At 49.4% G+C, this 23,250-nt stretch overlaps 1 protein-coding gene across 7 annotated transcripts in view; it reads left to right on the plus strand.

Annotated features, from left to right (window-relative positions):
* TTC7B (tetratricopeptide repeat domain 7B) overlaps positions 1–23,250 on the plus strand; it is a 240,122-nt gene that overhangs the window by 183,080 nt on the left and 33,792 nt on the right. For all 7 annotated transcript variants that reach the window (XM_033108190.1, XM_033108192.1, XM_033108194.1 and 4 more), the window contains one exon: positions 8,708–8,848. In XM_033108190.1, coding sequence (XP_032964081.1) covers positions 8,708–8,848 — 141 coding nt within the window. The remainder of the gene's footprint in view (positions 1–8,707; positions 8,849–23,250) is intronic.

Here is a 23,250-nt window from a genome sequence, read left to right on the forward strand (position 1 = left end):
ATCAGTTGAATCTTGAAATTCCTTTCCAGTTCAACCATTATTGCTCCATAGAAGAGCAATTCTGATCATCAATTTTCCTAAAATAAGCTAAACAGACATCATAAAACTTTATCTACATCTACCAAGATTTAGAGGAGATGAAGCAATTCCCTGGGTGTAGGCCTAGTGTTTTCGGCAGTATTCTTTTAACGCATTAGTGATTTATCACATTTCCAAGGGATGTTTCTTAGACCACTGGTTTCCCTGGTCAGATATCTTGGGCAAATAGTGCATCTCCCTCCTAGAGACTCACAGTTCACATTAGCACATTAAAGGCTCTGAGAAGTCCAGCAGTTTAAAAACTTCAAGGCTCTCTTCACTTTGACCCAGTGTTCCCCAGCTGATTTCATCATTTTCTACCCTGTGGAATCACTGTTTCAGGGACTGCATCTTGGGAAATGCTAAAGGGTATGATGAGCCAATGTGCTTGAGGTCTGAGTCGTTACTGCTTCTGGCAAACATACCCCAGGGAGTTGATTTCCCCTCTGAAATCCAGCTCAGCCTAGCAGTGACTTTATTTTTCTTTAAAAAATCCATAACAGAAAAGAGGTATGTGTGGTATTGCCCTCATGTTAGGGTTTTTCAGGGGGTAAAAAAAAGGTTTCATTGCCAGGGTCCTTTCAATATCAGACTCCGCAGATACCTTAAAAAGATTTGATTTTCAGAAAGTCAGGTTACATTCAAGTCATCAAGCAGCCAGCCCTTGGTAGTTACAGTCAGGCTTCGTATTTTTTTCCTGAGGTTTGATATATTTATACAAGGTACTTGTACTCTCTATTTTCCATAGAAGCAGCTCCAACTCTCTCAAAGGTCAGGAAACCTGGTTCAAGGGCCAGTTCTGCAGAGGGACCCAGGCAACTCACTTAATCTCCCTGGGCCTTAGTTTCCTCTTCTGTGAAGACGTAAGTTTACTGATTCTTCTGTCCACACATGCCTTTATGGTTTGCCGCTCGGTGATCCCGATTTCAGGCCTAAGTTGGGTACGGTACCCTACTCCCCGAGCTGCAGCCCAGGCAGCTGGGGCTCCCAGGGGAAGGTGACCCGCCGGTGGGAAGAGCCGCACTGGAACACAGCCGCATAGGGCTCTCTCCACAGGCCCAGCACTGCTTAGACTTGAGGACCCTCGGCGCCCCCCACTCTTGAGTGCTCTAGTAGTCATCATTTTGGAGAAAAATGTGTGCTCACATTTTAGTCTCTTCTCCAAGAATGTGCTAAAATCACGAAGGCCGACTCGGGTTCTTGGCTCAGTTTTTCATATCACTGGTTCTGGTGAAAATGCTGCTTTCTTTAGGAATGCACAACAGGGAGAAGAGAGTAAACAGGCTAATGAAAAAACACACCTCTCAAATGCAATAAGTTGAGAAATAAATTCAAGGAAGTCCTTTTTTCTCTTTCCATTATGGCCGGCATTTTGTTATTGACTTTGCATTTTCTAACATTCAAAAATGTATGTCATGATCAGGAAGTGACTAGTCAGGTGGTCGATTTCACCCTCTGCTCCCGCTTAATAGGTTTCTTTTCATCTATAGATGAATAAGTCCTCTATTGATGACCCCGCGGCCTCAGAGGGGTGGCAATTTGAGAAATTCAGCCCTAATGATTCAAATGTAAACCTTTTCTTGTTATTTTAATTAAATTAAAGTCTCCTTAATTAGTTCTGTGGTGTCTTTAAATAAGATTGAACGGGATTTTAGGAGATTGACAGGTCAATAATAACTGGCCCTCAGATAGAAGTTCAGGAGTCTATGTCCAGTAATTAGAATTCCGCCCAAACCGGGGAAGCTGTTCCCACACATTCAGAGACAAACACAGCCTTCCCCAGACAGAGGGACACTTCAGTCCAGACACACAGACTCTTGAACGTGCACCGGGGAGGGTTTCAGTGGGGGTGGGAGCACCTGCCCAGTGTGGTCCTCCAGAAGGTACTGTCTCCGGCCAGAGCCAGGGCGCGGCTCGCTGACAGCTGGCATCTTCCTGCATGCATGTGAACGGCTTCCCTCCACGCTTCCGTGTGATCGCCTGGCCCTGCCAACACCGGCCAGCAGCCTGCTGGGCTGTCCCCGCATGCCCACTGGTGACCACATATCCCAGCCTCTCCCTGCTTTTATGGGATCCTTCCCTAAAGCTTTCCCTGGAAAGAACTTTCCCCTTTCAGGAGAAGACACATCCTGTCAGGTTTAAACTGTGCTTGATACTCTGTTAAAGTCATTTGGAAATTGTGACCTCGTCTGGGGACCGTGGGTTTGGCTGTCCTGACGTGTTTAGCTGTCTTAATCTCTTTTCCACTCAGTGAAGAAAAGGGAGTCTCTACTAGCGTGGTGACCACAGTTATTTATCAGAGGAACCCACAAGCAGGAGGCCTCATGGTCGGTGGGAGTTGGGTAGGACCAGGCAGTTGTCCGTGAAGCCACGACAGTCCCGGGCCCTTGTCACGTGGTCGACACACTACCAAGAGGGGAGGTGGCAGCTCTCCTGGAATTAGAAAAGCGGAATGGAGATCTCACAGTGCAGTTCGAGGAGCCCACCACCCAAAATCAGCTTCCTCAGGATCACAGGACTTGATAGGACCACCAGCAGATGGAAATTGTCCTAACACCCATGGGGGGTAGGGACAGACCAAAATGTTTAATATTAGGTAAAAAAAAAAAAAAAAAAAAAAAAAACAGAGAAAATATGCCTAATTTGAGGGTTGGAGTGACAGTGGACTCTCATATCTCTCCTCTCCCTTCAAAAAGTGAGAGACAATCATCACTAGCTACTCAGCTGCTACCTCGTTCAGCCCAGAGGACACTGGTCCTTAACACAGGTGGCAGGTGTGAGAGGGTCACTGCGCTGCCAGCAGTCTGCAGTATTGGACTGATTTGCTTCCAAGCCCTATCTTGAGAAACAAATTCTTTTCCTGCTAAAAAAGAAAAAATTGTAAGCACAGCTCTGTGACAGAATGCTTAGTCATTTAGATTGCTATTTAGTATTCAGGCCCTTTAAGAGGTGGAACTGCTGCTTTTTTTTTGTTTCTTCTTATTTTAATGGTTTTTGAGGGCACAGCTTCTAAGAACTGAAAGCTGAATAAACTCTATTGACAGATAACATTGAATCACTTCAGGACCGAGGGAAAATAAATACAGAGGTTTATTCGCAGCGGTGACTCCGCTGTTTCTTTTCAGAAAACACAGGGAGGGCAGGTGTCTGCGGTGGCGGCATCAGGCAGAGAATGTGGGTGACAGAGAGATGGGACTTGGGGTGGGGCCACGTGCTCCATCATTGTCCTATATTCATGCTCAGGAAGCTCCTGAGTTAATTCTGGGACCGGGAAGCAAAGAGCCACCCCGAATCCTGAGCACATATGTGAGATACGTGTACTGATGTCTCTGATGGAGGATTTTTTTCCACACATTATGTAACAGTTGTCCCTTGTTCCTGGACTGTAATGCTTGCCAAGTCACTAGGTGGGCAGAGTTTCATCGGAGATGCAGTTTATCTTGTACATGCTGTGAAAGATATGAGGGGACAGAGAAGGTGGACTCCCTTCAGACCACAGCCACTGAATGCCACCAGTCGGAGGACAGCTGGAATATAAATATACGCCATGCTTTCAGTGACCCTGCTTGTGAAAATGCAGGGTTATCAAACATAACCAAGTCACATACTTGATTATGCCTTTGGCTTAACAAAATTGTTGGCTCTACGATCCCTTTGGTGAACTTTGGTGAAATACGCTTTCCATGTGATTGCCACGTTCAAGGTCTATGTGAAACTGAACCACAGGTATAGTGTGCTTTGGAAAAAGGATTTTTGTAAAGGCTTCAGCTGCAAAGGCAATTTGAGCTGGCTGTTCCCAGTGTCCTACTTGTGACAGGGTTTCTCAACAGGCTGCGGCATATGATAGGAGCATGGGTCAGAAAACCGTGGTTTGGGAGGGGTTCAGAGCTTGACTCACAGCTTCCTGGGGTCGGTGTCTTGGTTTCTGGTCCTCTTGGCATGTGAGCAAATGCCTCTTTACCGTAGCTCCTGGGTCCTCGCCTTGTCTTCCCCGCCCCCCTCCCCCCCACAGGGTGGTCCAAGGGGAGCCCAGATGAAAACCCTGGGTGTAGGATCAGAACAGTCCTTCAAGAGTCATTTTGCCTTCATATCAGGTGTCCAAGATAACATTTCCGCTTGGGCATCTGGGTGAGGGAAGAAAAAGCAGTCGGCTTGAGGAAGTACCCATCTCCTCAGCCCTAGGGCCTCTGCCCTCCCCCACCCCACCCCCTGTACCATTGGGGCAATTAGGTCACAGAACCTGGGCCAGATTTTAGGGCGAGCTCTCACTGCCTGCATTAGCTCTCAGTTCCTCTCGTTTCATAGTGGCTTTTCAGAGCCACTGTGTCCTGTGACAGGGACTTGCTGGGAGCACAGCAGCTGCTCAGCCCTCGGGGTTACAGCAGTGATAAGCACTTCTCGAATGAATGTGATAAATAAGAGATGGGCAGCTGGGGACACTCGCCATCGCTTACCTGTCGAGCCTGATGACTAAGAAGCTTCTTTCTCCAGAGCCTTGGATTTCAAATTAGAAATATATCTTATGTTCTTCCCTCTAATTCCTTTCTCAAGCCTCGATTTGTCCATTTTTCTTAGGGTAATTATCCTCTCCACCCCATGGACGCTGTAGGAACACATTTGTTTTGGTGAGAAAAGGGTTGCTTTAAAACTATGTTAGCTAGACTAGCATTTCTAGCTGTTTACCTACATAGATCAACATCCAGTAGCTATTTTAACATGAACCATTTTAGTCCTATGACACAGTAAGATACAAGTTGTTTTCGTTATATTTTTTAATCAGATACATTCATTCTGATTCATACTGATGTTTATCCTTTTTTTCTTCAAATTCTAATCCAATGGAAGAATTTCACTTGTGTGATTGCCAGGAATAGTAGGCATTACCTATGAAATAATTTTACCGGTATTGTTAGTTCCCTGCTATGCTTAATAAATATCTGAATTCTCTCATATCCACCCCTATTTAAGACCACAAAGGATCTCTGCCCTTATGAAACATCTATAAAAAGGGGTTGACTAGGAAGGAAAAAATTATTTCTGATAAACTTCAGTTATGTTCCATATTCAAATGAGGTGGTTACATTCGAGATGGGGGAAGTCACTAAATGAGGTGCAGTGTTTAATCTAACTAGGTGCCACTGCCATTTTTAGTCTAGGTTGTTGGATGTGATGACAGCCACAGTGAAAAGCCCTTTGAGACAGTGAAGATTCTGGCCTCTGAGCCATTATTAGAGAAGGAGAGTAGAGTATCCAAAAGAGGGGACCACTCTCTTCTAAATTTTGTACAGTGACATGTCCATTGACAGTATTCATTCATTCATTCATTCATTCATTCATTCCACAAGTATTTACCACGTACCTGGCATTGTTAGCCCCTGAAAATACCTAAATGGAAGACATGGTTCCTGTTTTCTAGAGCCGCACACAATCTAACAGGAGAGATAGTTATATTAACTTTAACATAAAACGGCGTGGTCTGTGCAGTGATAACCATACCCATGGGGGGTTATGGGAGCACTAAGGGCCCAAGGCCTAGCTTTTTACAAGGCGGTGATAGGGAGAAGAAACGGAAGAATCCCAGCAGCCTTCCTGGAGGAGGTGGTGTCAGAGCTGCATTTAAAGGCTGGATTTGGAGTCAGGCTAGTGTTTGAGTCCTGGTTTTGCCACCTGCTGGCCATATGACTTTGGGTAAATTACATAACCTCATTAAATCTCAATTTTGTCATCTAAACAATGCAGATAGCATTGTTACCTGCCTCAAAGAGTTGTTTAAAGATTAAATGAGATAATATATATATATACATTATCACAGTGCCTGAAACGTGGAAGGTTCTCTAAAACTGACAGCCACCACTACTATCACTCATCATTGTCATCCTTTGCCAGAATTCACAGTGAAACATTTTTATGAGGAGAATTAATTTAGCTGTATATAGATATCACAAAGAGAAGGAACTTTGGCAAAAGTTCTGGTTTGTTCATTTGTGGACCAGACAAAACAGTTAATCCAAAAAGCAAAATTAACCCCTCCAAAAGTCACAAGTCCGTGTAGCACAGGAGCCACGAACCTGGTAGAAAATTTGCAGAATTTTTCTAGAGCAGTAGTGTAGTGTATGTAGTTACTTGTAAATAAATAGTGACTGTTTATCTTAAACATGTCTGTTTTGATTTCGAATATGGTAAATATCAATAGATATAACTCATGTAAACAAAATCTCTTTAGTGTTCTCAATAACTTCTCCGAGTCTAAAGGGATTCAGAGCCCAAGAGGCTTGAGACACACGGTTCCCCAGATTGTTGAGTTACAACAGGGCAGAAGAGCTCATGCGGGCTGACAGGTGTAGAACACGCCTTCAGGCTTTGTTTGACCAAATGTTAGTAACATCTGCTTCCTGTCTGTCCAGGTCAGTGGGTCTCAGTCTTAGCTCCATTTTGGCATCAGTTGGGCGACTTAACAAACACATGCCCCACCCCACCCCTGGAGCTAGTGATTCAGTTGGTCTGGGGTGTGGCTATGGCCTCATGAATTTTGTAAATCCCCAAGTGATTCTGAAGTGAAGCCAAGGTTGAGAACCACTGTTCAAGACAGGGAGAAAGTAAGCCAGCTTGGTAATGTCAGGGTATAGCAACAACAGCCTCATTGATTTAACTGATAGTTGCTACTAAAAGTCTCAGGGAAAGTATGTCAAGTCCTTGTTACCCGAGTTAAAATATGATTTTTCCATAAAAAAGGTTAAACACAAAATAAGGCCCCCAAAATCGACAGCAGTTTAATCAATGTTGCTGTTAAGACTTTTTTTTGTTTTTTTAAGTAGTCAGACACACTTTGTCTAAGCACAGTTGATTTTTGCCAAACTTTATCAGTTCTCCTACAGCAGAATGACATCAATTAGTGACTTTTAGCTGGGCCTCACGTTCCTCCTTCTTGTGTGGCAGCATTCACTCTGGAGGACTCAGCGGTCCTCTCTCAGGGGCACACGCCTCCTGCTGGTCCCCTCGCAGGACATTTGGTCCTGTCCACAATGTCCTCTAAGATATTTCATGCACGCCAAAAGTTACTTGATACTTGGTCCTTTCCAAAACATCCACACTTAAAACATCCCTGGGTTCCAGATTTCAAGGATCTTCTTGGCAAGGACCAAATGTCTCCATGGAGCTTTCAGATAGGAGCAAATGTGACCGAATGTCAAGGACCTTTTGGCGTGGACCAAATGTCTCCATGGACGTTTTGGACAGGACCAATGTCTGCAAATCACTAGTCCTCGCAGGCAAGCTGACCTGTGGATTACCCAGAGAAGGTGGATCCCATTCTGGCTTCCCTCCACCTCCCATGACTCATGTGCACCGAACCCCCACCGAGGGATTAGAGTGTGTGTCAAGGAATCCATGTTTCCTTCACGTTGGAACAGTCAAAACACAACCTCATTTGTTCCCAAAACACAACATGGATGGCCAGTCTAGTGCTGCAAATACTCTTAAAATGAATAAAGTATCCTGCTTTTCAAAGCCCCACAGAAATCACTTTTATGCTCACAACTTCGACTTATACAGAGTATAACCAACTCGATTTATTTCAGTGGTCAGCACCTGTCTTTATATCTTATCACTGTTTTAAACCTTCTGATACGTTGATAGTCACCACTAATGATGTTGCAATGTTCATGTCCGTATTAAACTTTATGATGAATTATAAATTAAGAATATTACCAGTGAATATAAATATCAACAGTTTTAAATTTGAAATAACTGAGACCCCTGCTCTCAGTTCTGAAACCGTACCTCCCAGAGTGAATGTTGGGAAGAGTGGGGAACAAGCCCTGGCTTGAAGGTGGTCTCCAAACACGACTCGTTTGATTTCTGAATGGAAGTTTTTTCACCACATTTCTTTGACCAGTGAATGTGCTCAGTCTGCTCCCATCCTTACCTTTCAGAACAGTAGGATTCCCGAAAGAGTTAGGCAGGTGCAGCTTCTCAGCCCCAGGCGTCTTTGCTGTCACCCGCCCTCCACTAGCCTCGTGGTAGCCTTAAGAATAGACTTCTGTTTATGCACAGGGCAAAAGTGCTTTCCCTCCAGTTAAGTCTTGTTCTAGAATATGGTTCCAAATCTAGGGGTGTTGCCTACCTCCTGAAGGCCAGGGAATGAACTAAAAGTTGCTGGTTTTCTCTTGAGAATGGCCCCCATCTACTCCAAGTACAATCCCAGGAGGCCAGGATGACTCCTTCCGCCACCCCACATTGTTTCTAGATTTAGGCCCTTAGAGCGGTGCTTTGTAAGTTCGCTTTGTAGACTTTATCTATGCCATGTTTTAACAGGTGCGTCATTGCTGTGTGCTAGCTATACCCCTCCCTGCCCCCAACACTCACACGGTACAGTCTGAGCTTCTGGAAGGGGCGCTGGGCATAGCATGTGCTCTGGTTGTTGACTAAGAGATTAGCTAAACCGAGGGCAGAAACTAAGGTTCCAGCTGTAATCATTGTATCTTTATGGACAATAAAACTTAGAAACATCCTGGGGAAAGGGGTATGTGTATGTCTTGAACTCATGTCTGTGTGTGGGAGGCGGCGGGTGGTTGGTTGGTTGGGTCTGTCCTTTCACTTCTGATGCCGTCTTCTCAAAAACCTCTCACAGGCTCTGTCCATGCCACATCGGTGGCAGCCTCAAGAGTGGAGCAGGCCCTGTCAGAAGTGGCCTCATCTCTGCAGAGCAGCGCCCCCAAGCAGGGCCCACTGCACCCCTGGATGACGCTGGCACAGATCTGGCTCCATGCAGGTACCGCTCTGCCCCCACGGGGCCTCCCACCCCACCCCACCCACAGCCAGAGGCTGCAGGGTCCTGTGGGCATTTGCCTCGTTAGCCTACAGCCCTTCATCAGGAGACACCAAAACTGTAGTCACACACCAAAATGGTACTACAGTAACCGCGCCCCTCATCCACAGGGGGTATGTTCCAAGATCCCCAGTGGATGCCTGAAACTGCAGATAGTACCAAATACTACATAGCTATGTTTCTTCCTATATATACACGCCGATGATAAAGTTTAATGTATAAATTAGGCCTGGTAAGAGGTTAACAACAATAACTACTAATGGAATAGAAGCACTTTCTGGCTTCTCTTTGGCCTATCAAATCGCCATCATCATGACTCCTGTACTCTGGGGTCATTATTAAGTAAAGTACGGGTTACTGCTCATAAACTCTGCGATACCACAACAGTCGGTCTGATGACTGAGATGACTACTAAGTGATTAACGGGTGAGTAGTATATATACATATATGTAGCGTGGATATGCTGGACAAAGGGGGGAGTCACATCCCAAGAGGGACAGAGCAGGACTCGCGAGATTTCATCATGCTACTCAGTACGGTGTGTGATTTAAAGCTTTCTTTAAAGACTGGTTTCCTTCTGGAGTTTTCCATTTAACATTTTCGGACTGCGGTTCACCTCAGGTAACTAAAACCACGTGAACACGTGGATAAGGGTGGACTACTGTACTTCCGTGCAGGAACCGTGAGTTACCCTGTACCTGCCCATTCCTCCCTTGCCTCAGTACCCCGATCCAGAGCCTGGCACGGAGCAGGCATCCAGGGAACATTCTCTGAATCAGACTTCCTGGATCCCAGGGAGCTTGCTGTGTGGGGTGCAGGGTTTGTATTGTAGCCAGAGCCAGAGAGCTACGCCCTAGACTTTCTTCTCAGGACACAGCATAGCACAGTGTCCCGAGCCCGGAAGTCTGGGAGTCCTGCAGACTTGGAGTGGAGTCCCAGCTCTACGACTTAGCAGCTGTATAAACTTGAGTTAATAGCATCCCTCTCAGCCTCAGTTTCCCCATCTGTGCAGTCGGGTTAATAGTGCCTATCTCCTAGGGCTGATGAGCATAGTGCCTGGCACACCCTGCAGTGAAGTCTTGGAGTCCCCGGGAGAGGGGACAGGTGTATAGATGACACAGGTGTCTTTATCAAAGCCAGAGGACGGGCGGCGTGTCCAATGTTCCCACTCTCTGATGGCACTCCTGGTAATTCACGGAGAGGGAGGTGGGTACAGCAGCTGCTGAACTGGAAACTCACCTAGGAAGGTACAATTGCCCCTCCAGTTTCACGCGGCTGTTTCTGTATAGCTGGAAATCCCAAAAATAAATCCAGCACACAGGCATTTTAGCAATGAGAACCCCACTGTACAGCCTCTGAGCCGGTGATGGCTGTTGATTTACTTACATATTTATATTTCTACATCAAAGGTAACGTCTCTCCCGTCACGTATCACTTGATCAGCAAGACCCCACCTGGGCCTTCCAGGCTTGCCTTTCAGGGTGGGTGGTAAAAGCCCAAATTTGGCTGAGGAAAGGGCTTATTATCCACCGTTGTCCATCTGTTTACTCCTTTTTTGCCAAGGCTAATTGTATGATGTTCAACCTTGTGTGGACCGATTGGCAGATCTTCATATGTGAAAACATGGTTGGAGTTACCTGACTTTGGCATGTCCCAGAGCCAAGCTCAGCCAGCCTCTTCTATGTCATCATCTTTAATTGAGCCATAACAACTACCGTAAATTAACAAATGATATTCCTCTAAGCCAAAGTACAAAAGAAGGATGATTCATGAGGGTGCTGACTGTTCTTCCTGCACAGATGCTTGCCAACATTGGGCCTCTCCCGGGTCCTCCACGAGCCAGGGCAGGGCCGCAGCAGTGACGCCTTCTTCCACAGCTCTCCTGCGGAGAAGCCCTGTCCCCAGGCCAGGCCTGTCTGTCCTAGTCAGTCGCCTTCACGAGTGACTGCAGAGAACAGAAAGGACTATGCTTTTAGTGTCGGGCCACCAGAGAGACTGGCTGAACCTGCAGAGCCAGTGTAGGGACTCGGCTGTCTCTCAAATTGGGCATGAAGTCCAGTTTCTGAAGGGCCAACGTCTAAAACACCAGAAGGGCCGAAGGCTTCCTTCTGGGCTGGAACTCGCCCCCTTGAGCTCACGGGCACTGCTTCTCTTGCTTGCTTCTGGGAAAAGTTAATCCCTGAGTGAGAGTCACTAGTGGCTTGCTGCCCCTCACTCAGTTACCCTCTGTTCTGTTCCCCTTTGTGAGTCCTACCATGACTCTTGGGGGGAAATTTGGTAGCCACTTGTTAGAACATTGGAGCTATCCTCGAATTTTTATATAATCATGTAACATCCATGTCTCATTGCTGTAGCCAATAGGGCAGAATAAAGCTCTCCCGCTAGTTAACAGGTATGGCTTTTAACATTCTACAAGTTGATGGAATTGAACTTAGGGTAATCGAGTGTCATACCTGCCTGGTAAACTCTGGGCAGAATATGCGTGTACTGCTTGCATGCATATAGTGAATATTATATGTAATATGAATGGATGGAGTAAATTAGAATCTTTATAGGATTTGTGCCGTATTGATTCTTTCAAAGCAATGACTTTGAGTCAAGATTTAGAAGCCTGTCACATATTTGCATAGTCTTTGAAGAGGTAAATTCAGAAGAAATTCAAAAAGACAGCCTCACTGAACTGTAAAGTTTTACCATATGTAGTTTGAGCTCTGCTGCTCTGAGAGGCAAAATAAAAGTGACCCGTGTTTTTTGACAGCCTATGGAAACCAGCTAACATCTGCGTCCATCAACAGCTCTAGCAGTACTGCCAGATTCTGTAAATTCTGCGAGCTCTAGAAGAAACTAGTTAGACCAAAGCCTAATACCCAAGGCCCTGGTATTTCTGTGGTGTTGGTGGGTCTCTTCTCTCGGTTGTTTTTTCTGGTGAGGTGGGCATAGTGGGAACACGTGGTGGGAGCCCCTGGGGGGTCCAGATTTTAGGCTCACTGGTCAGGTCACTCTGAGACGACCACAGATTTCCACTCTATTGTATGAGAGGGTCCCTGGGCCACTTGTATGCCCACTTGAATGGCAAAGAGATCATGAATAGGACACCTGAACCTCATCTGCTCTTTGAGGAGTCTGGCCAAAGGCCAGAGGGGAGCACCAACCGAGGTAGACCAGGCATGCTTGATCACACAGCGTCACGCCTTCCTATGTGATGGACCTGAGCCCTGGGCTCCCTCTTCCCTCAGGCCTTCCTCCTCCTGACCTGGACTCCTCTGGTCACTCAGTGACCGACCTGCCTGGTTCGCACATGTTTTGTGCGTTGGTTTATTTAGACCTACGTGACAATGTTTTAAAAAATATTTTTGAATAAATAATACATGAATTTGTTACACAATTGAAAAGGTAAAAAAGACATAGAGTAGAAAGGCTCCCTCCTACCCTGAGCCTCCGTCATCCTCACCCACAGGCACCCACTGTCAGCAGTCTGTGTACCTTCCAGAGACGTTACACACTCTCGGAGATCACTGCTGACCAGCACGTAAGGCCCACTCACACTTTGTAGCAGCTGCATAGTAGGAACCCATTGCATGAATTTACCATAGTTTAACCAGTACTCTCTTGATTTAACACTTAGATTATTTCTAGTATTTCGCTGTTCCAATGTGGGTAATGCATCAATAAGTATCCTTACATGTATTGCTCTGTATCTGTAAGATAAACTCTTAAAAGTGGAATTGATGGATCAAAGGGTATATACTCTTTAATTTGATCAATGTTGTCAGGTTGCCTCCACAGAATTTTGCCAATTTACATTCCAGTCAACAGTGTGTGAATGCCCATTTTCTCACGTCCTTCCCACCCCACAAATTATCCAACTTCTGGCTCTTTGCCAATCTGAAGGTGAAAATGGTATTTCAGTTGTCTGTTCATGGCTTCTGCCCATTGATCTTCTTAGATACTGAGTGTTTCTTTTTGATTTGTAAGCATTTATTATATGTCAAAGAAATTTGCCTTGGGTCTGTGATATGTGCTAGAAATAGTTCCCGTCTTTTTTATTTTGTTTGTGTTTTCTGTCTTCTTGGCAGTTTTTTTAAATACAGTTATCAATCTTCTATTTATGGTATCTGGGCTTCATAGGATATTTAGAAAGCAGCTACCCATTTTTATGGTCTCTTTTCCAGAAAGTTCCAAGTATCTTCCAGTGCCGTTTGTATATTCATCATTGCATGAAGAAGGTCAGAGAGGTAATTTCCTCTGCTTTGCAGGGCAGCAGGAGTCAGGAGACTGAATCAGAGCATTCGAGGGGAGATTACACCTCAAAACACATCTCACTAGGGCCATCCAACTTCTTTAGAACGCAACCCTTACTGTTGACCGCTGGAAATTCAGTCACAGTAATTCAGAGTTGAATCAGAGCCTCTCCCAAGCCAAACAGCTTCTTGGTGCCCATCTTTCAATTTCCACACTGGGATGGCAGCTAAAAATGCCTCTGCAGTAGGTGGTTAATTTCTGCTTGTTACTTACTAATAATTATAGCTTTTACTTTGGCACCTCTCACAGTCGAAACCAACGGCTATTCTTAGATGTGCAAGATCAGATTTTCAGATTTCTGCTGGGAATTTAAAGCTGTGATACTCTCACGAATTCCTTGGCCCTGGCCTGGCCTGGCCTGGCCCCTTCACCCCTCCCCCTACCAGGCCCCTCCCAGCCACCAGGGGCTGCCTCAGCAGGGTCCAGGGACAGTCCTGTGGCACGGCCACCCTGAGGCCACCCTGATGAAATGAAGACAGCTCCCAGGCAGGTGGTGTGTTGTCACCGCACAGGGAGTACCTGGGGGAGGGAACACGCGGTGCCCAGGGCTCACGCCTGCCTGACCCAGAGCCAGCCTTGACCAGTCAGCCCCGCCAGACCTGTCCCTTCCTCTGCCCTGGGGGGTTTAATGAATGGGCTACAACTTGCAGGTGACTAGGGTTTATCCAGGACCATGCATGTGTCAGACCTTATTCAATGGACTTTGTCTTAGCTCGTTTAGTCCTCATGGCAGCCTTAGGAGGTACAAAGATCCTGTTCATCTCATTTTGCAGATGAAGACACTGCGACACAGCTGTCAGTCACTTGCCTAGGGTTACCTGGCTAATAAGTGGAGAGGCCGGAATTCAGACCCAGCCAGCGTGGTCCCAGAACCCCAGCTCTAGCCCAAGCTGGGCTCTCCACTATCCCTGAGCATCCGTTTGCATGCCACAGACAGAGCTGGGCTCTGGGGTACAGTGGTCATGAAGACAGACAGCGTCGCTCCTTTCATGCAGTTTACAAATGCGAAACAAAACAGTGACAGGAGACTTCGTTCCCACTGTGCCGAGTGACATGAGGGAACAGAGTGGTTCCCCGTGAGAAATGGCAGCAGAGGTCTTCCCCAAGTGGGAGCCGGTGGCGGCCCGAGCACGTGGGAGCAGGGAGCTGAGGCATGCTGGGCAGTTGGTCAGGACAATGGTGGGAGGCCCAGGACCGCACATGGAAAGGCCTGCAGGCCCCGCCCGCGGAGCTGGAGCTGCGTGTTCGAGAAATGGCAGGGGCCCCTGGGGCTTAAGCCTAAAGAGAAAGCAATAAAGTGGCCCAACGTGAGGCAGGGCCATGCCAGATCCTTTAATCTGAAAAGCCCTGAAAAGCTATTGAAGGACTTCAAGCGGGTGAGTGAAAAGATCAGACTGAGGTTTTAAAAGATCACTTCCTAAATGTGGAGAATGGAATGAAAGGCAGCCAAAGGGGAAGCAGAAAGAGCAGAATGCAAGTCAGGGATGCTGGTTCCCGTGAGAGGAGAGCAGCTTGGCTGAGGTGGTGCCGGTGGAGGTGGGAGGAATAGGTACCTGGCTGCTTCCTGAGGTAGTCTGATAGGACTTCCTGATGGACTAGATGTGGGGGTGAGGGAAGAATCCTGCGTTTGGGGCTCGAGCCCATGGGTGGCCTGTGGTTCCATTTTCTGCAGTGGAAGCCAGGGGGAAGAGCAGATGTGTTGGGGTCAGGGAGGAAGAGAAGCCTTCAGTCCTATTTGAGAAATGTTGGTGCCTGGGGACATGCAAGTGAGGAAGTCAGGCAGGCGCTGGGTGTTCAAGCCTACACTTAAGATTTGGGCTAGAAACAAATTGGGGGATGGGGATTAAAACCAGGGAGTGTGATGAGAAGGCCTAGGAAGAGAATGTCGATGGAGGAGGGCGAGGGCTGGGCCAGGGACCTGAGCCTCCCACCTCCACATTGGAAATCTGGGGAGAGGAAGAAAGGCCAAAGAAACAGAAGAGAGTGGTGAGCACGGTGGGAGGAGACCGGGAGAGGTGGTGTGGAGGCCATTGGAGGGGGTACAGAGCAGCCTCTAATCACCAGTGGGGAGAGTGGAATCCTGGTCCCACCTGGTCTGCACAGCAGGGTGGCCTGGGCAGCTTATTCCTAATCCCTCTGAGTCCTAGTGCTCTCCTCTGCAAAACAAGGACAGTTGGGACAGTGACACAGGATAATGCATGGGGAGTGCTCAGCAGATAGCAAGCCGGTAAAAAAATAACGTAAAAAAGTAACTGTTTGTAAGGAGGTGTGACTGGTAGGATATGCTGTTGAGAAACTGAGCCAGGTGGAGACAAAAGCTTTTGCTGGACTCTGCAGATGGGATTTGCTGGTGACCGTGACAACATAGGTTTTAGTGGCATGGTAGAGATGGAGCCCTGCTGACGCGGGCTGCAGAGCGGATGGCAAGTGAGGAAGAAGAGGGCGGCCGGGTGTACATTCCTTGTAAGAACCCCTGTGGAGCAGAGTGGGGACATGAGGGGTAGCTGGGGAGGAATGTGGGGTCGAGGAAGGGGGTTTAAAAATGGCCAACACTGGTCACATTGATGGCTGATGGGGCGATCAAGTTAGTATTGAGACCCTTGTCATCCAAAAGAGAGAGAGGACGTGTGAAGGCACAGACCTCTCACGAAGGGACTAGACTGGTGGGGTCCAGGGCACAGGCAGAGGGATTGGCCCTCGGTTATAGCGGAAGTGGGGCAGCGTGGATGGACAACCATGGGCTTTTGGGTTTGGTGCGAGAAGAGACGCGAGGTCAGCTCAGCTGGCTTCTGTTTTCTCTTGGAATGATGAGTCAAGGTCAGCCAAGGGGGTGGGGGACTCTGGGAAAGAACTGAGGAGTCAGGAGAACAGCTGGGCGAGGCCTGGGAAGGGATAAAGTGTGTCGCAAATGCAGAGGGGATACGGAGCTTGTCTCTCCGTCCCAGCGAGCCCCTGGGAAGGGGTCACTGCACAGATTGACAGCCCTTCACATCCTCGGAAATGAGTATCAATCTGGCAGCTAAGATCCTGCCGGAGGCCTTGGTCAGGCCCTCAGTGAGGACAGGACCTGGGCTCTGCTCCTCTTAGGGACTGCAGACCCCAGCTTGGGCCTGGGCCAGAGCTCAGGTAGGACCTACGCATGAAAACAAAGTCACTACCTCCTTTCACTTCCAGAGTCCCCAAACAAAGAAACTGTAAAGACCAATTCCAGTGAGAGTTGGTAAGGATGAAGCCCTCCTCACGATCTCAATGACGGGGACTCCTAAGGACATCTGACCCCTTTTCTCTCTGGCCCTTGTGCTGATCTTGATAGGAAAGAGTGAAGGCATGAAGACACGGGAGGTATGCCCGGAGCACCCGCGGCTCCTGGCACACACCTGTGTTCCCCTGGGGACTACTCCGCCCTCCAGGGGCAGGGCGTGTCCCAGACCAAGTTGCCAAGGTTTGCTTCAAGTCCCGCCTACTTTTTAGGGAAGCAGGGTTTGGGGTAAAAGAAATGGTTTTAGGGGTCAGGGAGTCTGCTGGCCGAGCTCCCTGCCTGCTTGCCTATAGGCCTGGCCTGCAAGACTGGGGAGGACCTGACGACACACCAGTCCTTCCTTCCTCCCTGTTTGCCGGACCTCAGGTGGATTGGCAGGTGTGATGGCACCCACACGGTGTGCAGCCCTTGGGGTGCCTCTACCATTTTCTGTGCCTTTCTGTGAGTTCCATAAAAGGTGTCCTCCGAGTAGAATTAACCCCAGGGAGCAGACCTGGCTAGCCAAAGGCACCTTTGTGAGAAGAAAAGAGCTTCCTCATATTTCTGGACAGGTGCAGCCCAGTGCCAGGCACACAGCCTACCAGTGGAGTCGAGGCTGGATTTCAGCCACCCTCTGCCCGGCGCCTTTGCACAGTGCACAACCTGCACAACCCAGGCAGGCAGGTCGGAGCCAGTTCCCAGCCTTGCTGCTGAAGTCCCCCAGGCGGGAATACCTCTTTGCCTCGAGGAAGCAATAGTCCTCAGACCTTCACAGCATAGCTCAGACCTTCGCAGAGCACATCTTTAGTTTGGTTTAGCAAATAACTTCAGAAAGCCTTCTGTGCAAGGCAGAGTTAGGGGAGTGGTACAATGCAGAGATGGAGCCAGCTTGATACCCGCCTTCCAGGAGCATGGCATCTAGTGGGACACACGCAGGTCCCTGCAGTACAAGGCAGGCTGGGTGAGGGACTGCCCAGAGCACCCATAGCGTGACAGAGACATGGTTTACCCAGGAGCATCTGGGGAAATCGTGTGCAGGGTAGAGACTGGCAGAGCCTGGAGTGAATGAAGAGTGTGAGTCTTCCACAGATGACAATTCATGAAAGGCATTTGGGGCAGAAGGGATCGGCACCAGCAGAGTTGTGGAAGTGAGACCATGAGCTGAACAGAGAGGGAGGGATTTGCAAAGGTGGCAGGACCCTAACAGTGAATGCGAAACAAGCATGTTACATTCACCTGCAGCAGGGAACCAATGAAGGTCTGCAAGCAGAGGAGGGAATTTATTTGCAACATTTCTCATAGTACCCTGGTGACAGGGACAAACCAAGGGATTCATAGAGGAGCCAGAGCTTAGAGGCTGAGCTCTCAGAACGAGGTAGAAAGGTCCGTGACCCTGAATAGCCCCTTTCCTTTAGTTAGACGCTGTCAGCTGCCAGCAACCAGGACAGAATCTTCATCCCTGTGACTCCTTCAGGGAGTCACCTTTCAGAGCCCGCCCTGCAGCGGGGAACCCTGACATCGTACTAGTGTGTTACTGTCGGCTTTGAGTTCCCAGAGCCAGCTGCCCTCTGTGTTGTTGTTCCTTCTGTACAAGTTCTTACATCTCTTAATAAGCTCACGAGGCCCTCTGTTTATTTGTTCTTTTAACTTGAATTTAGCTCCTGGTGAAAGGGTCAGGGAAACTTCATTTGCTGTTGCTTCTCTGGTCTCTGACTTTCTTCACTGACCTGGGCCACTGAAGTGGTTGCCCTCCTCTAACCCTCATTCAGCATTCATTAACCTACAAACTTGTCTTGAGCACCTACTAAGTGCTAGAGCCTGTGCTAAGAGACGCAGAGATGATGGTGGCTGGGAGTTGCTCATAGTTTTCGTCAGAAAAGATAATAACTGATCATATTTTGGAGGCTTTAGGAAAGTATGAATGCTAGTCCTCTCTTTACCTCCTGAGTTCTGAGCCAGTTAAGAAATAGACTGGGTGGGGAGATGCAAATCAGACTCCCAGCTTTGTTACTAGGGAGACTGAATCTCGGAGGGTGTGGCTTGACTTCTGGTCTCAGCTGGGCTCCCTAATGAATGGCAGCTGAATGGAATTCACCCGTCCCAAACCGCTGGCCTCCGTGTTGCAGGGGGAGAGCCCAGTGTCATGCCTGTAAGAACAAACCAAGAATGCAGGCATCCAAGGGACAAGGCACTAGACAGAGCTCTGAGGGGCCACCATGAGCAAGCCCAAGTCCTTCTCCCAAATGCACCAGTCCGATGGGACCTAGGGGAGCGAGTGGGGGGGGGTGGCTGTGGCAGATGGGCATCTGACACAAACAAGAGGCAGGATTGGAGGATCCCCTCGCACAGATGCTGTGCCTGAGGGGATGGTAGAAGTGACACAGGTGTTATGGAAACGCAGAGGAGGGATCAGGGGTAGACATTTGTGAAACCCTCTTCTGGAGAGATGTTGGTCCTTGTGGGAGCTGTGGACTCACTCCCAGGGAGGAAGGCTTCCCAAGCAGCAGAAGCTCATAGTAAATGCCTGCATGGCCTCCATGTATTCTAGGGAACCAGCATGTGCCTGGGTGAGAAGGCCCCTTGGGGATTTCCAGGAAGGCCTTTCCTTCTCCTCCCCTAACCCCATCCCAAAGGATTTGATTGATGGCAGAAATCCCACCACTAAGGATTCATTTCTGGAGACTTTGTGCCCCATTAAGATGTAACGTCCTCATAAAGGGGGGATGCCTACTGGCGTACCTCGCTTCGTTGCACTTCTCAGACATTACATTCTTTACAATTGGAGGTAAGCCTGACCCTCAACCAGCAAAAAGATCGCGATGAAGGCTCAGGTGACGGTTAGCATTGTTTAGCAATCAAGGATTTGTAATGAAGGAGTGTACATTGTTATTTTAGACCTAATGCTACTGCACACTAACAGAGACTACGGTGTAGTGTAAACGTGAGTTTTATGTGCACGGGGAAACCGAAAAATGTGTGTGACTCGCTTTATTGCGATATCAGGTTTATTGCCGTGGTGTGGAACCCAGCCTGCAGTACCTGCCAGGTAGGCCCGCATTCGGAGCCATTGTCTCAAAGGAGCTCTGGTAAAACAGAAAAGCTGGACCTGCATCTCCCAAACACAGACTCGGCCAAATAGAGGACCAGGCATTTTACGTAGTGGCACCTTAGTTTCCTCACTCTGCACCCTCGAAAGGGTGAGGCCGACTGAGCCTTACCCTCGCCATTTTCAACCCCTCTGGGCTCTGGGCTTCCCTCCTGGCTGATCCTTACCGCTGCCCAGGGAGAGCTGTGGGCCAGCATCCTGGCCCCCTCAACGGTGAACAGGCCCAGAGGGGCTGACTGCCTTGCCCAGGGCCACACACAGGCCCAGGTGCAGGAACCACACCTTCAGTGTTCTCATGACACTGTGGCTTACATGGTGTGTACCCTAGAACCCGGAGGTCCCCAGCAGTGCCTCAGAGGCCGGGACAGGGGCCCAAGCCAAGGGGGAGGCAGGAGGCACAGTCTTAAGATCAATTTGGAAAAAAGAGCCTCCATGGGGGAAAAGGTTTGCACATCACTGCAGTACACTGTGCCCTACGTCCTTGCCTTTGACCTTGAAATGGAGGGACCGGGAGCAGCATAGGCCATGCATTTGTCTGCCTCAGGAGCGCAGGCCTCATCAGTGACTTGGTTTCCTCCTCCGACTTCTGTGCCATTGAAAAGAAGCCCTTGGAGGCCTGGATCTTTCTCCCACCTTCGTGATCATGGCTCCGCTCAGCTCCGCCTTCCATTTCCTCATCACATGAAGGGAGCTAGAGCTCAGATGTTTGGCTGACAACGACACGGTAGCCTCACAGAGGACTCTCCATGCACAGGACTCACATGTCGTGTTGGGGTGTAAGCCCCCCCCCACTTGAATCTTGGTACAAAAATCCCAGAAGCATTGAATCCCCGCTCTCTTAGTTGGCCCTTTTCCTGTAGTGATGCAGAGGGAGAGGCCTGGTGTGTCTTACCTCTTACCCACCCACAGACCGTAGGCCCTGGGGAGCTTGGGAACGGACATAAATGCACCCCCAGAATGGAAGCACGTCAGGAGCAAGTGTGCAGGGAGAGGAGCGTTCCACACAGCTGTCCCAGAAGCTGCTGCGCTCAGGTAACCTGAACCCGCCATGGGCACACGTCTGACTCTGGCAAGAGCCGGAAAGAACTGTTACTAAAAGACATCGGCCCGCCCTGCGGTGTCACTAGGAGGGTGTTTATCTCCCCGGAGGGCCCAAACCAGAGCCCAAACAAAGATAATGTATTTGTTCCTGTGGAGCCCCATGTGTAGTAAGTACCTCCTCAGTCAGTACCAGGTGAGCCAAGTCTCCAGAGCAGGCGAGGCAGGTGCGGTGCCGGCTTTGCCACCGTCGGGGCTCTGTAACATGCTGGAGTTGCCTGAGTTTCCATGTCTGAGAGGCGCTCCGGCCTCTCCTCCCCGGGTCCCTGGGCCAGCCCTCCCCTCTGTGCTCCCTGTTGAGGGAGGCCAGACAGACAGAAGACCTGACAGCGGGAGCTGCAGCGTGGGTCTGGGCCACAGCAGGGCCACATTCTCCCAGGCTTCCTCTCGGCCGGAGGAGTCATCAGTGGTGTAACTGGTCACCAGGGAGCTGAGCAGAGAGGCCATCAGGCTGGGCAAGGGCCAGAAGTCAGCAGCGTCAGCCAGATTGCAACCCTGTGACACCACCTGGGCTTTTCCCGTCTCTGGGCTTAAAGGTGGGGGTGGGAAGCTGCAAAGATGGATCCACAGCAGAGCCTGCTGTCCAGCAGCAGACCCAAGACCCCTCACAAGAACACACCAGGGACACAGCCACAGAGAGGTTCAGAGGCTGGGCTCCCCTCTGGGGGGAACGGTGGGGTCAGAGCAGGCGCCCAGGAATGGTGACAATTGAGCTAGGCCTCGAAGAGGGTTGGGGGATTGATGGTATCATAAGAGAATAAACCAAAGCGTGTGTGGAAACAGCAGTGCTTACCATGAGAGAGCCCGGGGGTTCAGGGAGCAGTAGGAACACAGGTTAGGGGGGCAGGTGGGACTGGTCACCAAGGGCTCTGAATGCCAGGAAAAGGGACCTGGATATTATTTGGTGCAGGGGAGACACTGTTCTCTGTAGAGGACGATAACATAGGCTCCAAGCCAGGCTCTGCCCCTAACTTGCCCTGGGACCTTAGACAAGTCGTTCAGCCTCTCTGTGCCTCAGTTTCCTTGTCTGTATATTGGGCTAAAATAACAGTACCTATGGGATCACTGTGCAGAGGCAAGGGAAAATGAGAGCCTTTCTTGGCACAAAGCTCCTGTTTCCTGAACTCGTTAACCACTGTTATTTTTACTGTTACCATTCATTCATTCATTCATTCATTCAGCAACTGTTTCCTGAACAGTGTTCTAGTCAATGGGGACCCGGCAGTGAACAGCACACTCTCCCTGCCCTTATGTCGCATATGGCTTACGTTCTAGAAAGGCAGTAATGAGACAAGATAAACCTACCAGTTGGTATAGGGAGGAAAAGAAAGCAGGGAAAGGAACTGGGTCGTGCTGAGTGGGTGGGAACGGCAGGAAGGCCTTCAGAAAGGAGTGTTTTTTCTGCAGGGGGGCGACCCAACCAGAGCTTTGCCTCAGGGGCAGCAGCTGGTGGGAGGCAGGAGGTGGGGGCTCAAGGAGGCCTTGCCTCCAGGACACACTCGTCGGGTGCGCAAAGAAAATAGTGCAAGTTTTCTACTTCTTCCCATTGTGTTCTTCTGCCGTTTCTATGTTTGTGTGCATTATATTATACACAGTATATTAACATACGTACAAGTAACTTGGAGAGACAGGTGCAGACATCTGTGCCAGGAGTGGAGGCCAGTGGTCAAGGCCCGGACGGATGAGGAAGGGGCTGGCCTGGAAGGAGGAGGAGGGCTCCGTGGGCCCAGCGCACAGCGGCCGCCTGGGCAGGGCTCTGGGCTGGCACGGCTGAGGGGCAGGGAGAGGAGTCTGACGTCCTTGAAGACGCAGGCCCAGCTCTGGGAAGGTGGTGGTCCTGTGATGACAAGGTGAAAAGGAGAGGAGGGCACTTGCGTGTTCCTGACAGACAGGTGGCAGTTGGACCTGTGTGAGGGGCTCTTTCGGGGAGGCCGGGGCTGCAGAGCCATTTGTGACCCTCCACATAGAGTTGGGAGGGTTGAGGCCTGAGATGGGAGGAAAGGTCATTTTCCTGCTGTTTTGACAGTGACAGCTGGGTTTTCCAGAGGGCTTTGTTGATGTTTCCTGGTTAATAGTCTCCAGGGTGCAGTAACTTTCCCAGGTCGGAGGGCGGTGTCTGATGGGACAGCCATTTTATTTCACGCCCATAAACATGTAAGCCACAGTCTGCTGCTCTTGTCACATGTTGTGGCATCAGGGGAACGGGCCGGAGGGCAGAGCTGCTGCCCTGGGAGGGGCTGTGTGCCTCTGGCTTGCTTGTCCTTGAGCTCATTCCAGCCGTTTCTCCGTGGTTGTCAGAGCAAGGGCAGGTGTCCCAGATACCCAGGTGTTCTAGATGGGTCCCGAGGATGGGTGAGGCGGGGAAGGACACAGACAGGCCTCACTCCCCTCTCGTTGGTGGTGACACATGTCCCCTTCAAGGTTCCACAGTATGAGTGACTCAAGTCCCTGTGTAACTGTGGGCGTGAAAGACTGTCAGCCTGCAGCCGTTTCCACTCGGGGTGGGGGATTGCCTGGCTCTGGGCCCTGTGTATTCCAGATGGACCCCTGCCAGACTCCCGTGGGGGGAATGTAAATAAATGTCCCCAACCAGAGTCACAG

This window comes from Rhinolophus ferrumequinum, chromosome 6 (assembly GCF_004115265.2).
Source record: "Rhinolophus ferrumequinum isolate MPI-CBG mRhiFer1 chromosome 6, mRhiFer1_v1.p, whole genome shotgun sequence".
Lineage (NCBI taxonomy): Eukaryota > Metazoa > Chordata > Mammalia > Chiroptera > Rhinolophidae > Rhinolophus > Rhinolophus ferrumequinum.